This window comes from Antedon mediterranea, chromosome 7 (genome assembly GCF_964355755.1).
Source record: "Antedon mediterranea chromosome 7, ecAntMedi1.1, whole genome shotgun sequence".
NCBI classification, from domain to species: Eukaryota; Metazoa; Echinodermata; class Crinoidea; order Comatulida; family Antedonidae; genus Antedon; species Antedon mediterranea.
This window is the reverse complement of record NC_092676.1, coordinates 5,971,860-5,990,252: the sequence shown is the minus strand read 5'-3', so window position 1 is coordinate 5,990,252 and position 18,393 is coordinate 5,971,860. Positions and strand designations below refer to the sequence as shown.

The 18,393-nt window shown below is 35.2% G+C and overlaps 2 protein-coding genes across 2 annotated transcripts; both read left to right on the top strand.

Annotated features, from left to right (window-relative positions):
• Positions 1-1,018: 1,018 nt before the first annotated feature.
• Positions 1,019-7,504, top strand: LOC140053907 (uncharacterized). The gene is made up of 8 exons (XM_072098657.1): positions 1,019-1,167; positions 2,167-2,427; positions 3,474-3,749; positions 4,131-4,562; positions 4,692-4,958; positions 5,246-5,683; positions 5,813-6,079; positions 6,701-7,504. Exons 1-8 carry the CDS (start codon positions 1,035-1,037, stop codon positions 7,018-7,020), a joined length of 2,394 nt encoding a protein of 797 aa, XP_071954758.1. The 5' UTR covers positions 1,019-1,034; the 3' UTR covers positions 7,021-7,504.
• Positions 7,505-15,267: 7,763 nt separating this feature from the next.
• LOC140053909 (ficolin-1-like) lies at positions 15,268-18,366 on the top strand. The gene is made up of 4 exons (XM_072098660.1): positions 15,268-15,584; positions 15,912-16,047; positions 16,168-16,534; positions 17,158-18,366. Exons 1-4 carry the CDS (start codon positions 15,351-15,353, stop codon positions 17,528-17,530), a joined length of 1,110 nt encoding a protein of 369 aa, XP_071954761.1. The 5' UTR covers positions 15,268-15,350; the 3' UTR covers positions 17,531-18,366.
• The last annotated feature ends 27 nt before the right edge of the window (positions 18,367-18,393 follow it).

Sequence of the window (18,393 nt, the reverse complement as noted above, 5' to 3'; positions counted from 1 at the left end):
CATTCCAGCCGCTAATGCTTCGCTAACTATATCATCAAGTAAGTCGTTTCTCCGTATTGTATCTACATTTTAATTTTTCAAGATTCTGTAATACAGTGTCCTGTAGCACCACTGGTTCAAAGAGGCTTATTTCAAAACATCCGTTCTCCTTTTGCGTTGTCAGAAAATAACTTTAATATCAAGAGTGAAATTTCAAATCAAATTATTTTAAAAATGTCAATGTTAATACGGATATATTGTCATCCATTCAGGAATTATTAAGTTTAGAAAGAGACAAATCTAATCCACCACACATGTTAATATTTTATTACACAGTAGAAATGATAAACTCGGAGCTACCCTTTAAAGCTTTATGTTATACACTGTAAAAATAGTGTTTAGATCTTAAACCCAAACGTACCCACTTTATCCACACATTTAGCTTTTAAACACGTAGTTACAGTACATGTTTAGCGTGTTTAAAACCTAAACGTGTTTATAGCTACATGTTGTTTTCCTCCACTCGTTCAGCAGTCAATATGTCACTATTATGTTCAATTTCTAAATGTCAACATGTTTAGGTACGTGTTTAGCGTTGCGTGCCTACGATTTTTTGTGGCGGAAAAAGCTCCACACATGCGCTCCACACATTGCAAATTAAACACGTTTAAAATCTAAACGTGTCTTTATATTGCTCCACAATCACACGTCACTGATGTGTTGGATACAGACTACAATGTTTAGAATGTTATTAGAACCTAAACATGTTTCACATCTAAACATGTTTAAGGTTAAATGTGTGGGAAAAGTGGGTACAAAATACATGTTTAAGATCTAAACACTTTTTTTTACAGTGTACTGTATTTGATTTTGGTTAAAAATAAATCAGAAACGTCATTAACATGTTATGCAACATTTATTTCAATTAAGAAACAAGTCCTGTTATCTTTGAAGAACACTTTACCAACACCACTGCGGTAGTGGCCGTCTGGTCTCTCCCGCCTGGTGAAACTGCAGACGAGTTTGTTGCCGAGTGCTCGCATGGATCGCTGATTATGCTAAGCCAGAATGCGTCACATGGGTCGGCAATGTGTAACCAAGTTGAGCCTGGTACTAAAGTTGGCCTCACCATAAATTCTCAGACCAATTCGGTGGATGGCGAGCCAGCACACATCATCATGATATCAAGTATGTATAAATAAATGTTTAAAGATGTACGGTATTGTCCCTTGAAACACAAAAAAATGAAAGTCAAAATATTCAAAATTTAAATTGGCCATATCAAAGTAATATTAAAGTTATTCAATTTAAGTCGAAAATTCAAGCCAAAAACAACAAGTTTACGTAATTAACAGGTAAATTAATTTGATTACATTTCGTCTGGAAAATCTTCATGTGCGAAAGTAAACAAAGATTTCAAACCACGAGTATGCATTATGCATGATGCTAATTAGGATTGTTTACAACTCGTCACGGTGAGAAGGTGTTCTCACACAGATCTTGAGGAAGTTTTATGATTATGCATACAGAGTAGCCAAACAAGCGCGTTGCATTATGAGATATGTTTTGATCGAAAACTTTGACTGGAAGTCAAAAAAGGTCTGTATTTCAGTTAAATGATTTTTTCCGACTAATTTTTGATGAAAGTTAATAACTATTATGATACTTCAAAATGACCCACTTTTTTTTCGAAATCTTTTTTTTTTAAATATTTTTTTTAATTAGTCAAAGGGACAATACATCTTTAAGTAACTTTTCTAACAGACAGAAACTATAATTAATTAACTCTTCAATCTATTTATGCAATTATTTAACAAGCTAAAGTTACTCATAAACTTGTACAATTGAAACAAACTAAAATCAAAGTAACAAATTTAGGTACTGCAGTAACTGCAGTATAATAATGTTGGCATGCTCCCTTAAGTATATCATTGCCCTTGCTATCCATCGCGCTGCACAGGAGAGTTAACCACAGTAAATAGAAGAGAAATCTTTCAACTTTGGTATAGGTTTCAAAGGTACATCCGATATAACTAAGATTGTAACAGCCAAGCATGTTTTAAAGGAGATAAAGTTTAAGTTCTGCGTCTCAACGCAACACTCAGATAAACCAAAATTTAACTCCAATGAGACGTGTAAACATAAATAGCGTTTAGACCTAAACTTGGCTTTTGTTACCAATTGCAGATCCGGACCAGGTTGAATTCACAAGTCAAAATTCTTCGTTTTTATATGTATTTGTGAAATGGAAGATCATGTCTGGTTCAGTTTCGGCGTTCAACGTCAGCTGTTCAGTTGGAGAACCAGCCTCAATTGTAGTGAACACGCTTGACGGGTCTGGCAGTGTAAAGTGTTCGGATGTAGGCCCAGGTGTTCAAGTGGTAGTGAATGTAGTTGCTGTCCACTACTCCAAACAAGCAATACCCAGCTTGATGGTTTTGTCAACAAGTAAGTCTAAACATTAACACCTACTGTAAACACAAACGGAAATGTAAGTCTAAGCATCACATAGCTGTCCTGGGTCCAGGCGTCAGACGGTATTAAATCCCGACTTCCCTTAATGGACAACTTGACCGAGGACCATATTTTAACAACGTATTAGGGATGTACATATGATTTCAGAACCATCGCGAGATTAAGGATATCGCCGCACGCGCTCGCCGTACAGCCGTCGCCATAAATTGCTGTGACGTCACAGGTGCATCGCAAAATTTACTTCATGAGTTTTCTGGCAAGGTTTGGCAAATCGCGAACTTTTCTAGTAAACACACTTTGTAAATAAATTGTAAAAAAATATAAATGTTGATTTTTTTTTGCGATGCACCTGTGACATCACATCAATTTACGGCGACGGCTGTAAGGCAAGCGAGTGCGGCGACAGCCATAATCTCGCGATTGTTCTGCAATCATATGTACATCCCTGTCGATGCAGAATTTTCCTCAATATCGCTACATTTCAGAAAGGCTTCTCAATGCGTCGCGCAATCAAATTGGCATAGATTAACCAGGGTTCTCAACTTTGATTTGTCGGGGATGAATCGTAACTAATAGCCAATCATTGAATTTAATCCACGTTGCCAGCGTTTTTTAGAGTGTCGAAAGTTGCTTTGCTGTCTGGAATTACATACGGTACTGTTCCGCGTGCATTCGCTTCGTACTGATCGACCAGTTTTTACTGTTGGAAATTTTCAAAGTGACGTCATAAAGATTGCTCCTCTATCGTACCGAACGTTAAATCGACCAATTGTCTCAATGAGAACGGAACGGATTATACTGGGCTTATACGCATGCGCAGATTAATATTTTGTTATTAAATAACTTATCCTTTTATCCCGATGCGAAAGCTTTGTAATGATATACAATTCTACGGTGACCCATGAATACCACGACAAATCAAGTAGGCCTACACCCTTATACTAATGTTCACCACTAGCCTACTAAGTGGGTCTGTTTTAAATTGGACAGGCCCTTTTAAATATACATTTTTATTATAGGTAAGCTTGTTAACGTAACATTGGTTGAAGATACTACTGGAACAAACACGTCGACTGTAGTCGCCAAATTGACGTCAGACACAACTCAGAGTGTTCCTTATAACGTGGAATGTTCTGAAGGCAATCCGTCTCCGTCTGGTATGATGGAGGCTAACATGACGAAAGATGTATTCTGTGATGGTTTGGAGGCCGGAAACACCGTTGACTTAAGTGTAAGATTCGTACATGGTACCGGTAATCTATCAGTTGGGTTTTCTTCAATATCTATTTCAACTTGTGAGTAAAAGTTAACTTTCATATAACTTAATAAAATACCAAATGCTGATACTTTAAATGCACAGAGACATGTAGGCCTACTCATGTTATAAGTAATACGAATTGAGGGCACGAAATAAAAAAAAAAACGATGTTTAGATTTAGAATAATGTACAGGAATCAAAATACAGAATATGTTTAGGTATGTTTCGGGAAACGAGTTGAAAGGATTCTAGCACAAAGTTTCTTATAGTATGATTAACATTGATTGGGATCAATGCAAAACTGTTCGGGATCCACGTACGAATACGTTTCGTTGAGAAGGACACAATGTCATTATGTCAATAACAAAGTAATACTGTATACATTTTTTGGATCAATTTCGGGTTTTAATTTTTCCAGCTCCAGAAATGGTCGTGCTTTTTGAGATGACAGACCTCTCTCAATTTCAAAGTATGTTAGATAACGGCTTTTCTTTCGGCGTTGCGACTTGGAACCAGTCAGGTACTGCCGATTTGTTCAAGATTTCATGTTCTGATGGTACACCTTTTCCCGGTGTTATCCAAATTAATGATCCGCACATAGGAATGTGTGAAATGTCCCAGTCTCTAGCGGAGACGGTTGAAATTACCGTAACGCCTGAACTGAATGGAAAAGAAGGACATCCTGCCACAATTGTGGTACCTGTTGTTGGAAATAGGAGAGATGCCGGATCCGACTACCCCTCCTCAGCAAACGAATTGACCACTGACAATTCATTGAATGAAACGACTTCATCTGGTTTAACAAATTCATCAGGCCATACAACTTCATCAGGCTTAACAACTTCGCCATGTAAGTTATATTATGCACCTTTTTTATAATGTTAATTTTTGTTTGATTACGCCGGACGTTGTTTGTGTAATTGAGTATTGGTATGTATGTCTACCGGCTTTTCTTCAAATACTTATTTTTTAATTGCAGACAATCTTGTGAACATAACATTGATTGAAAATAATGCGACAAATACTACGATTGTAGTCGCCAAAATGTCGTCAGACGCAACCCAGATTGTTTCATATACCGTGACATGTTCTGAAGGAACTCCGTCAACGTCTGGGACAGTGCAGTCTAACATGACAAAGATTGTAAGTTGCTTTGGTTTGGAGGCTGGGACCAATGTTGATTTGAGCGTAGAGCTGAATTACAATAATACACCACTGGGATCTGCTGTCATATCTATTTCGACAAGTAAGTAAAACGTGTGTTTTTTTTTTACTTTTTAACAGATTAGCAAACGTTAGTAAAATCTAAAATCTTTCATAACATGTATTAAAAGTAGACTTACTTTATACACCTAGACTCGTATCTAGATGACTTTCAATAGTCAGTTAACATCTATCTAGTAACAGTTGCAGAATCGGGTGATAGGCTGATAGGTGATCATTATTAAGTATATTTTAATTCATATCTTACTTTCTATATCTATGCTTTTCTAGAATATAAACATGATATTGTTTTATTTATAATTTCCACAGTTCCAGCCATGGTTTTTCTTTTTGAGATTACAGACATGTCTCAATTTCAAGGTATGTTAGATGACGGCTTTTCTTTCGGCGTTGCCACTTGGAACCTTACGTCAGGTACTGCCGATTTATTCAGGATTTCATGTTCCGATGATGGTTTACCTTTTCCCGGTGTTATCCAAATAAATGATCCGCATATAGGAATGTGCGAAATGTCCGAGTCTCTATCGGAGAAAGTTGAAATTACCGTAACGCCTGAACTGAATGGAAAAGAAGGACATCCTGTCACAGTTGTGGTAACTGTTGTTGGGAATAGGAGAGATGCCGGAACCGACTACCCCTCATCAGCAGACGAATTGACCACTGACAATTCATTGAATGAAACGACTTCATCTGGTTTAACAAATTCATCAGGCCAAACGACTTCATCAGGCTTAACTACTTCGCCATGTAAGTTATATTATGCACCTTTTTTATAATGTTAATTTTTGTTGGATTACGCCGGACGTTGTTTGTGTAATTGAGTATTGGTATGTATGTCTACCGGCTTTTCTTCAAATACTTATTTTTTAATTGCAGACAATCTTGTGAACATAACATTGATTGAAAATAATGCGACAAATACTACGATTGTAGTCGCCAAAATGTCGTCAGACGCAACCCAGATTGTTTCATATACCGTGACATGTTCTGAAGGAACTCCGTCAACGTCTGGGACAGTGCAGTCTAACATGACAAAGATTGTAAGTTGCTTTGGTTTGGAGGCTGGGACCAATGTTGATTTGAGCGTAGAGCTGAATTACAATAATACACCACTGGGATCTGCTGTCATATCTATTTCGACAAGTAAGTAAAACGTGTGTTTTTTTTTTACTTTAAAAGATTACCAAACGTTAGTAAAATCTAAAATTTTTCATAACATGTATTAAAAGTAGACTTACTTTATACACCTAGACTCGTATCTAGATGACTTTCAATAGTCAGTTAACATCTATCTAGTGACAGTTGCAGAATCGGGTGATAGGCTGATAGGTGATCATTATTAAAGATGTATTGTCCCCCTTAAAAAATTATTTTTTTGTTGAATATAAAATTTTAATGTCACATAATATTTATCCATTTTGACCAAAAATTAGATCGAAAAAAATGTATTTACCTGAAAATGTAATTAAAAGCAAAAAATAGTCAAATTGGCTGGCAGCCAATGGATTTTTGGTTGAATTTAACCGTTTATTTTGTTATTTTATAAGTGAAAATATAATTTTTTTTATTTTTTTTTCTACGGAAGTGATTAACTTTATTAAAACTACAAAATAACCTATTCAAAGTCTGATTTAATTAATCTTCATTTTTCATGTTTTTGGGGGACAATACACCTTTAAGTATATTTTAATTCATATCTTACTTTCTATATCTATGCTTTTCTAGGATATAAACATGATATTGTTTTATTTATAATTTCCACAGTTCCAGCCATGGTTGTTCTTTTTGAGATTACAGACATTTCTCAATTCCAAGGTATGTTAGATGACGGCTTTTCTTTCGGCGTTGCCACTTGGAACCTTACGTCAGGTACTGCCGATTTATTTAGAATTTCATGTTCCGATGATGGTTTACCTTTTCCCGGTGTTATCCAAATAAATGATCCGCATATAGGAATGTGTGAAATGTCCGAGTCTCTTGCGGAGACGGTTGAAATTACCGTAACGCCTGAACTCAATGGAAAAAAAGGACATCCTGCAACGGTAACCGTTGTCCGACAAGGCAATGACAGATCTGGCAACTGAATAAATGAATTGATAAATTCCCTAAAAAAAAGGTCAAGTTAATGTCAACTAAATGGTTTAGGCTAAGTATAAATTGATGTATTCATGTATTGCTTTTGACGCCACTATTGATAATTTCTTTCATTGTTACCTCCGCCAAGGAGGTTATGTTTTCACCCCTGTATGTTTGTGTGTGTGTTTGTGTGTTTGTGTGTTTGTGTGTGTGTCTGTGAACAGCCTGGAGGCCACAGTTTTTATCCGATTCTAACCAAATTTGGACACAATGATCTATGCCCAAAAAGCTCGGACGAGTTTGAATTTGAAGGGGAAAGGTCATAGGTCAAGGTCACAACTAACAAAAAACTATTTTACCGCCTAGAGACCACAGTTTTGATCCGATTCTCACCAAACTTAGCCACAATGATCAATGACACATCATATAATTGTGGTTAAATTTTGAAGGGTCAGGGTAAAAAATCAATGTCCACAAAAAAAAAAAAAAATAAAAAAAAAAAAATAATAAAAAAAAAAAAAAAACCCTCAGTGGGACTTGAACCAGCGATCTCAACTGTGAGAGGCTGGATACATAACCATTACACCACACTCTCATCCACAACTTTGTAGTGTGCAGTTAACATATTTACACTTAGAACTAATACAAAAAAATGTAAAAAAAAAAATATTCAGGGGGCATTTTATGTTGGGGAATTTTACAGTAGGCGGAGGTTTGTACTCTCGGAGTACCCTCTAGTTTATCTTTATTTCGATCCAAAATTCAGAAAATATTTGTAATTGTCGATGTTTTGTCTTGTGTTTTATGTATTTCAGTCTGTAAACAACAACAACTTCAAACCCAACAATTAACAAAATTAAATAAACGGTTGCATGAAGGCGTTAAAACATAATCCTGTTTAAAATAATTATTAAATTATTGTTTTTGGACATATTATTTTAAATAATAATATTGCATATTTCAATGTAATTTGTGAAAGAAATGTATAAGTAAATTTATTCTGTGAAAGTGAATGTATTTTAAGAATTCTGTATAAACTTACTGTATTTGAATAATTAGTGTAATACTTAGTGTAATAATAATTACATTGTAATCTGCGTTATTATTTATTTGTTATGGCTTTGGTGTGGCTCATTGTAAACAAACGATTCGAAAATCAATACATGTATTTGAGGTGGCACTTTCGGGACCCCGCTGAATAAGGATAGGCCGCTAAGACATATATTTCCATTCCTTTGTTTCTCGGGAAAGTATCCCCTCTTAAGCCAATTTTCAACTAGGTGAATTTTATTCGCGCGAATCCAACGTTTTGAAGAGAAAAAAATCGCCTAATATCTTTCCACTACATGAACGAGTAGCTGCGACGTTCATGTGTTCCTCGCGTGGTTGCTGAGCATTTCGATTCGCATGAGTGCTCATGAAAGCGTCATAGTTCATTTCCTGAGCTCCGATTGGTTGAGCAATATTTCGCTTCGCAAAAAATTGAAATAATTCGAACTAATAAATTTCGCTGAAACGAAAAATCAAAGGAACTAGAATTCGTCAAAGAAGGGAGTATGACAGACAGAAACTCGAATACGCATGCGCATCCTAAAAACGAATCATTGACGTTCGATTGGATTTGCCGGCGCCGGAACGGAACCGTGCCGGAACAGGTGTGAAAGACCCTTTTTACATGTGTTTCCTTAAGAGAGTGTTCTACTGTAGGTCTATCTGGTCTTTTTCGTAGAAACGGGCAAGTGGGAAAGTGAATCAAACGAATGAGTAAGCCAATGAACATTTGTTACAAACGTATCGCCCGGGAAGCGATTTTTTTTTTCGTACATAAGTTGGGGACCCCCCTCATGAAACGTCACAAAATCAACATGAATAATTCATCAGTTAAATGTTCTTGTTCCGTGTGCGCGCACCCAAGCGTATAGCAGCAACAAGAAGTGATTACACAAGTGCGGTACGATTCTAGGCCTATTAGACAGGTTCCATTTCTCAAAAAACGGCCTAGAAAACGAATCAAGAAGCATTTTTGGGTAGAAGCTGGGATCCACTTGATTTAGGATATTTCGACCTCGCTGATTACGAATATGGCGGATCCCAAGCGAAATTCGGCCATCTAAGCCCTTAATTTGCATAATTAAAAATGGCGGCCATTTTTTATAATTACCCTATATCTCGAGAACCACTAGTCACAGATAATTAATTTTGGTGTCAAAATGTTTAAAATATATGTTTTTATATTCACTTTAATGAAACATTTTCTCAAAAAATGGATGCAAGTCTTATTTCTGACATTTTGACCTTTGACCTTGATTTATCGTATCTCAGTAACCAATAATCGGAGAGACACGAAATAGGGCTCAAATTGTTCAGAAACTATACATTCATATTTATTATAATGAAATGTTTTTACAAAAAATGGCCGATTCTACAACTATTGACCTTTGAACTATTAGTCAATTATAATAATATAACTCTGAAAATGTTGGTCTTATGACATTTTTTTTCTTTTGAAATTGTTTAAAACATGTGTGTTTCTATCCAGTCTAATGGCACATTTTGTAGAAGAATGGCCGATAGTATGGTTATTGACCTTTAAACTACAGCATAGGCCTACTGTATACTAAATATAATATAATTGCATAACTATGAAATTATTTATACACAATAATAATTAGTAAAATTATAAAATTCACTGCCATCAAATATGATGTATTATGATTTATATAGATTAAAAAAAAAAATTGAACACGCAAGTTACATTTGTTGAAATTTGAAATTTGAAATTACCTGCCATCAATATGATCGAGTATGATTATAGATTTTTTTAAATGTGAACATGTCAGCTACATTTGGAAATTACCAGCCATCAATATGATGGATTATGATTATAGATTTAAAAAAGAATTTGAACACGTAAGCTACATTTGAAAATTACCTGCCATCGATATGATGGATTATGATTATAGATTTAAAAAAGAATTGTAACACGTCAGCTACATTTGGAAATTTGAAAATTACCTGCCATCAATATGATGGATTATAATTGTATAGATTTAAAAGAAAATGTGAACACGTAAGCTACATTTGAAAATTATCTGCCATCAATATGATGGATTATGATTATAGATTTAAAAAAGAATTGTAACCCGTCAGCTACATTTGGAAATTTGAAAATTACCTGCCATCAATATGATTGATTATAATTGTATAGATTTAAAAGAAAATGTGAACACGTAAGCTACATTTGAAAATTACCTGCCATCAATATGATGGATTATGATTATAGATTTAAAAAAGAATTTGAACACGTCAGCTACATTTGGAAATTTGGAAATTACCTGCCATCAATATGATGGATTATGATTGTATAGGTTTGAAAGAAAATGTGAACACGTAAGCTACATTTGGAATGAACATGTTAAGGGCATCAGTTTTGATCATTCATGCAAAGGTTTCCGTCATCTTTAGCGTTGTTAACAGTGGCATAAAGCTGTACATGGTAGTTTTGACTTCTCGCACCTACATCTATTGGTTATGCATCGTGTCTTGCGTCCACTATAAATCATCTCTAACGAAGGAGTAATAGCTTCAATTTTCAGAAGCACTGGTTGAAGTTTACCATTAGATAGGTCCCAACCAAAATCTGTTGGTGATGGCAAATGCTGGATTGGCGATACAGCTTTTTTCCATACGAGTGCTTGGAAGTGTACTCTTTTTATATGTTGGTGCACTGCATCGCTTGTTGGAGGTAATGCCTCTGGTTTTGGTTTTTTTTAAACATGGCATGCCTAACTTCATTGGTACTTTTAACTTGACCCAACACCGTAAACGTAGCAAATGAATCTTTCCGATTTCATAATAACTTGGTCACTGATAGGTTTTCTCCCATGTCTTTAATTAGTTCATAATTTGTTTTTAATACTTCCCATGCCGATGCCTTTGAGTGACCACTTAGATATGAGCAGGGAAGAGTTAAATTACTGTATGTATGTATTAATGTAATTTAACTCTTCCCTGGATATGAGGTAGTATCGCATCCACTAATAGTGTGGAATGGAATCAGTGCTTTTGCAGAACCATCCGGCAAGGCTTGAAAAATGTCTTTTATAGATACTTTCTTTTTTTGGATGTCCCTGTCATCATCCATTTGGATACCATGCTTTGGTAGTGAGACACTAGAATCACAGTACGTCTGTATCCCTAAGCAACTACAACTGTGTCGTATCGGACATTGGCAGCATGACAAGTCGCGTGTCCGCTTCTCCATGATCTGGTACCAGAGACAACGTATTCGTGTAGACTTTTGATGATTTAACAACTGATTCTTCCATAAATCCACCAGCTGTGACAATTTCTTTGTCTATAGGAGCTTGACGAATCAACTCCTCTGATAGAAATCGTGCCAGATCTGCTTTATTTTCTTGTAATGCCAAAAAGTTCGACCAGCAATTTGGCTGGCTGTGTTTTGGTTCATCTTTGTCTGGTGGTGTCCTTTATCGACAGTTTTAAGTTAGGCATGCCATGTTAAAAAAAAAAACCAGAGGCATACCTCCAACAAGCGATGCAGTGCACCAGCATATAAAAAGAGCACACTTCCAATCACTCGTATGGAAAAAAGCTGTATCGCCAATCCAGCATTTGCTATTACCAACAGATTTTGGTTGGGAGCTATCTAATGGTAAACTTCAACCAGTGCTTCTGAAAAATGAAGCTATTCCTACTGCTTCGTTAGAGATGATTTATTGTGGATGCAAGACACGATGCATAACCATATAGATGTAGGTGCAAGAAGTCAAAACTACCATGTACAGCTTTATGCTGCTGTAACAACGCTAAAGTCGAAAACAAAATATCTAAAAGTTCTGGTTCATATATAGATTATCGTCTTTCATCCCTCAAAACATACTCCAGATTCTTTACTGTTCACTAATCCTCCCTTACCTCACTTACTGTAATATTATTTGGGGTAATACATACCCGTCCTACTTAAACAAACTGTTATTGATCCAAAAGAAAACCGTAAGATACATAGCAAATGCTCCTCCTTTATCCCATTCCAATCCTTTATTTTCTTCATTTGGTCTTCTTAAAATTCAGGCTATTAACCATCTTCAACAGTGTTTTCCTCTATTCATGGCTAAACTCGATCCTGCCATCACACTTTGATGATTTATTTAGTTTCAATCTTAATTTTCATAACCACAGTACTCGGAGCGCAAATAATCAAATACGTATTCCTTTTTTAAAAACTACTTCTTTTAAACATAGCATTAAGTTCACTGGTCCTAAACACTGGGATAACGTACCAGTTAATATAAAAAGTGCTTTGTCTAAGAAGAGTTTTTCTTTTGAATTGAAACGGCACCTCTTATCTAGTTATGTTTAATTATCCTTTCACTCATTGTAGTTTTGATATTTAGTCTTTTCGGTACCCTGAAACTAAAAGTCTTCATTACTGTTTTTGTCCTGTTTCCGGTTCCCGTGTTGTCCTGTTTTTTTTTTTTTTCAGTTTCTATGGGCTGCCTTATACAAGCTTCGCTTTTTAGGAATGCTGCCCCTTTTATTTTAATCATATTTACTGTTAATTTTTATTTTCTATGAATGACAAGAAGAGAAATAAATGTTACTTTGATTGATTGATTGATTGATTGATTGATTGATTGATTGATTGAAAGATGACGGAAACCTTTGCATGAATGATCAAAACTGATGCCCTTAACATGTTCATTCCAAAATGTAGCTACGCGTTCAAATTTTCTTTCAAACCTATACAATCATAATCCATCATATTGATGGCAGGTAATTTCCAAATTTCCAAATGTAGCTGACGTGTTCAAATTCTTTTTTAAATCTATAATCATAATCCATCATATTGATGGCAGGTAATTTTCAAATGTAGCTTACGTGTTCACATCTTTAAAAATCTATAATCATAAGCCATCAATATGATGGCAGGTAATTTTCAAATGTAGCTTACGTGTTCACATTTTCTTTCAAACCTATACAATCATAATCCATCATATTGATAGCAGGTAATTTCCAAATTTCCAAATGTAGCTGACGTGTTCAAATTCTTTTTTAAATCTATAATCATAATCCATCATATTGATGGCAGGTAATTTCCAAATGTTGCTGACATGTTCACATCTTTAAAAATCTATAATCATACTCCATCATAATGATGGCAGGTAATTTCCAAATGTAACTTGCGTGTTCATCTTTTTAAAAATCTATATAAATCATAATACATCATATTTGATGGCAGTGAATTTTATAATTTTACTAATTATTATTGTGTATAAATAATTTCATAGTTATGCAATTATATTATATTTATTATACAGTAGGCCTATGCTGTAGTTCAAAGGTCAATAACCATACTATCGGCCATTCTTCTACAAAATGTGCCATTAGACTGGATAGAAACACACATGTTTTAAACAATTTAAAAAGAAAAAAAAATGTCATAAGACCAACATTTTCAGAGTTATATTATTATATTTGACTAATAGTTCAAAGGTCAATAGTTGTAGAATCGGCCATTTTTTGTAAAAACATTTTATTATAATAAATATGAATGTATAGTTTCTGAACAATTTGAGCCCTATTTCGTGTCTCTCCGATTATTGGTTACTGAGATATGATAAATCAAGTTCAAAGGTCAAAATGTCAGAAATAAGACTTGCATCCATTTTTTGAGAAAATGTGTCATTAAAGTGAATATAAAAACATATATCTAAAACATTTTGACACCAAAATTAATTACCTGTGACTAGTGGTTCTCGAGATATAAGGTAATTATAAAAAATGGCCGCCATTTTTAATTATGCAAATTAAGGGCTTAGATGGCCGAATTTTGCTTGGGATCCGCCATATTCGTAATCAGCGAGGTCGAAATATCCTAAATCAAGTGGATCCCAGCTTCTACCCAAAAATGCTTCTTACACCATATTTCAGAGGAAATAGAACTTGTCTATATCTCCGCGCTGTTGTTGCGGTGTGCGATTTCATAGAAGAATAGCGGCGTTTTGTGTGGATTGTCGAAATAATCAGCCTTTAGTTTATGATAGTGTTTTTAATATAATTTATTACTAAAGAATTACGTGTTAAAATTATAGTTTCTATTAATACTATTAGACCTAAGGCCTAATTATTAGTCTCTCTAAACATATGTCTATTCTAGTAGAGCTGTGTGTGTGTGTTATAGGTATGACACAATCCGAGTAATAAGTCAGCAAAATTAAACAATAAACATTACACAAAAATACATTTTTTATTCTCGTGGGTCTAATCTTCCCATTTCATGTGTTCATATACGCGCATTTTTAAAGTTCCTTTGAGTACATGCATTGTTTGATAATAAAATAGCAGAATTAAAAAAAATACAGTACACAAATTATACACATTCTTTATTCTTGTGGGTCTAAGCTTTCTTTGGGCTATGTCCAATGAATTACTACTTAGTTTAATGTCTTGCCTAGCTGTCGATTAGCCTCGACTCGACACATTTTGTGTGAAGAAGAGTGCGCGAAGGCAATCACGTGAATTGACTTAGAATCCTAGGCCTACTGTAGAAAGTATCGTATCGCAGTTGTGCAATCACTTCTTGTTGCTATACGCTTGTGTGCACACGGAACAACAAATTTAACTGATGAATTATTCATGTTTATTTTGTGACGTTTCATGAGGGGGTTCCCAACTTATGTACGAAAAAAAAAATCGCGCCCGGGAAAGTACTACGGACTGATTGGGCAAGCGATACGATAAACCCGGTATTCTGCTTTCCGGTGCATTGGGTACCCTGGATACATAATATCACGTTATTATGTTCTGTAGATATGAACTTACTTAAAAAGTGTAATACAGTCAGACATGTATCTAGGTGACTTGCGATAGTCTGTTAGACTCTATCTAGTGACAGCTGCAGAATTGGGTGAAAAAACTTATCTTCACCGAATAAATTTACGTCACGTTTCCTAGAGACTGACTTCTCCTGGGCCATAAGCAAACAGCTGAATAATGCGCCCTCTACAAAATAACACCTAAGACGTAACGTTTTAATAAACCCATTAAAGGAATCGATATTCGATTTTTCACCTTTGATGTTGGTCAAGGAATACACTTACAAAGTCAATTTACATAACGTATTACACCATTATGTGTTTATTGGCCTAATTAGAAAATTCGAATATTAAACATTTCGTCTGTAGCTCAAAAAGATCATTTCACGTCCATTCTTAGACCGTGAGCAACAATGTTCGAAAAAGCTGCAATTTTATTGGCATTGTTTGCACTCCATACGAGTTATGTACGATCAGACGATTGTTCGGCATTTACTCTTATGATAAAACAGAATGGTAAACGTCTGGAAAACCAGGTTATTGATGCGGTAGATGAAACATATTCGTTGGCAGAGTGTTTGGCACTTTGCACTCGTCGGTATGACTGTAAGTCGTTGAATTATGCAGAAAGACTTTCGATGTGTGAAATAAATTCTGAATTTGAAAGCTCAGAATCTTTATCGGACGATCAGCAATACGTTTACGTCACAACCGTTGACACGGATTCATGTGAGGTAGGTTGAAAAAAAATAATTTTATATTCCGTCAAAATACAATCTCGTGACTCTTTCGAGTAGAATTCGAGTAAACGTTTGTTACCAGATAATTAGATATTTTATCTGATAGTTTCGCATTATTGTTTTTGCACTATTATCTGTGTACTGCATCTTTTTTGTCAGTAAGTAGAAAGATTCAAGACACCATTGGTCTCTCTGGAAATTTGAATTTCCTTTGGCAATACATAATTATACATATAAAATACATTAAAAAGACAAACATTGAAGTGAATTGAAATAAAATTGAATATAAAATCTATTAATGAAATTGATTTTTTACTCTAGCCCTCTGCTGGCAATTTTTCTGAATGCTGCTACGATGTCACAGGTAGTTATAACCTACAAGACCGATCTTGTCCCGGGTCCTCTTTTCAATGGTGTACTTGCATGGATGGATTTACAGGGCCTAAGTGTACTTTATGTAAGTTCAAAATCATTAATAGCAGCTTAAATAATCGAGATTGATTGTGATCATGATTATTATTATTATGATGATTATGGATAACGTATTTTTTATATTCATGTTCTATCGATTCCATAGCTAGTAGCTTCAGTGGCATAGCAGTCAGCTGCCAGCAATACCAAGACGCAGGTCATGACCTGAGCGGAGTCCTTCAGATTGATCTAACGTCCATTGCACCAGTTGACGTCATCTGTGACATGGACACCGACGACGGAGGATGGACAGTCATTCAGAGGCGTTCCGATGGTTCTTGTCCATTCAATAACACTTGGGATGAATATGTCAATGGCTTCGGTTCGGTTGATGATGAATACTGGCTTGGATTGGAAAATATTTACCAACTAAGTGAAGGATCGGCAAATGGAGTACTGCGTGTTGAAATAACTGACTACTCTGGAAATGAGTATTATGCAACATATTCGTTTGGAATCGTTGAAAACAGCCGGTAATTCATAAGGTCTTTTAGCTATCAAGCAACATACCTACTTTGTATATTATAATTATTAATCATAAGTTAGATAAGATATTTTTGGCTTATAAATTTCAGCAGACCAGTTGGTCCAGTAGGTGCACGGCATAATAACTTCTGCATTTTGTCGAAGTTTGTAAAATGATCTACACTTTGGAAAATCTTTTTTGCTAAACCATAAGTTTGTTCAAGTTTGCAAACTAAAGCTCTGTCTACACTATCAAACTAGGTTGACAAAAAAATGTGATGTGCCCAAAATGGTAGCAGTATGTGCAAATATGGTAGTGATATAACATCATCATGTCCATATGGGCACTTCACATTTTGTTGTTACATAAAGTTTGATAGTGTAAATAAGCCTTAATGTTTTCTAGTACAGATACTAGGCTTAACGTTATATAGTTTTCTTCAATTCACCGAAGTTTTCCAAACTGCATTCTAGGCCTATACTATCAAAGCCTTTCTGTCCAAAGTCCGAGTTTGATCAAGTTTGGTAGTGTACTATGTAGACTATCTTTCCTTTAGACTAGGCCTAAGAAGTCACCAACAAAGTTAATTGATCCCTTTTTAGTCAATAATCCTTACCTTTTCAACATCAGGTACAGGGCTAGATTCACGCATATTGAAGGGAATGCAGGTGATAGTCTGAGTTACAATGACAACCAACCGTTCAGTACGCGCGATTTGAATGACGACCTTCTGTGCATTGACGATGAGACATTTAATGACGAGATTGTCGACGAAAAAATGTTCTCCTCTTCTGATAACTCGTCGTCTGATAATAATGAAGAAGAAGTGGTTGATGGTATTAGCTGTAGTGAGTATTCAGCCGGAACTGGTTGGTGGTTCAAGTCAGGAGTGGTGAGATGTATTGACTGCTCTTTAACGAACCTAAATGCCCCACATGCTGCTGCTTTAAAATGGGGATCAATTCAGAATATTAAACAGATCGAACTTAAATATCGCAATTAGTATTATATACATAGGGCTCCTATCAAAGTGTCCTTTTATGGTGTCCACATAGGGATTTGCTGTACTGTTTAAACATATAATTTCTCTTCGTTCGTTCCACAGAAAAGTCTCCCTTCCTTAATATAGATGGCTCCCCTGTATTGGGATATCCCAAAAGAGGGGTGTGGGGTTTACCTGTGTACTATTATTTTCGCATGTATTTTACGAGAGAAATTCAACGCATCTAATTCTTGAGTAATACTTGCTGTCTATTCATATAAAATCAATCACGTGAGCTATTGTAACGATTATAGTACATGCATAATGTTTTGATATTTTTTAACGACGAATTTATTTCGAGAACATTAAATAATTAGGCATTACGTAACTGCACAATAATATTATAAAGTTTTTTTTTATATTTTGCGATAGCATGCACATTAGTTCTGCGTAAGCCTAATCAAACTAATTTTGTTTAAGCAAAATACTAATAGATCAAGCAAATAATAAAGTTGGTGGTGGGCTGAACATAAGTAACACTAAAGCTCGGTCCTTATCAGGAATCAATGCGCAAGGAAATAAGCGCAACGTATGTAATTGACCAATCACGACACGATGAATCGTCGAACGTGATTGAGATCAACTCACTTGCGTTGTGCCTTTGGAATTGCATTGCGTACAATTAGGAACCATACGGGACTATATTAATGTAGGTAGTGTATGTATTTTGTATTTTTTATCTGTATTATATTTTATCATGTGATTGTATCATTTTGTTGTTTGTATTTGTTATTCGTAACAAGTAAGACACTTTTAGAGTCACTGTTTGACGAAATGAATTGAATTAAATTGAAATGTCGCCCTCAAATCTGAACCCAACTTAC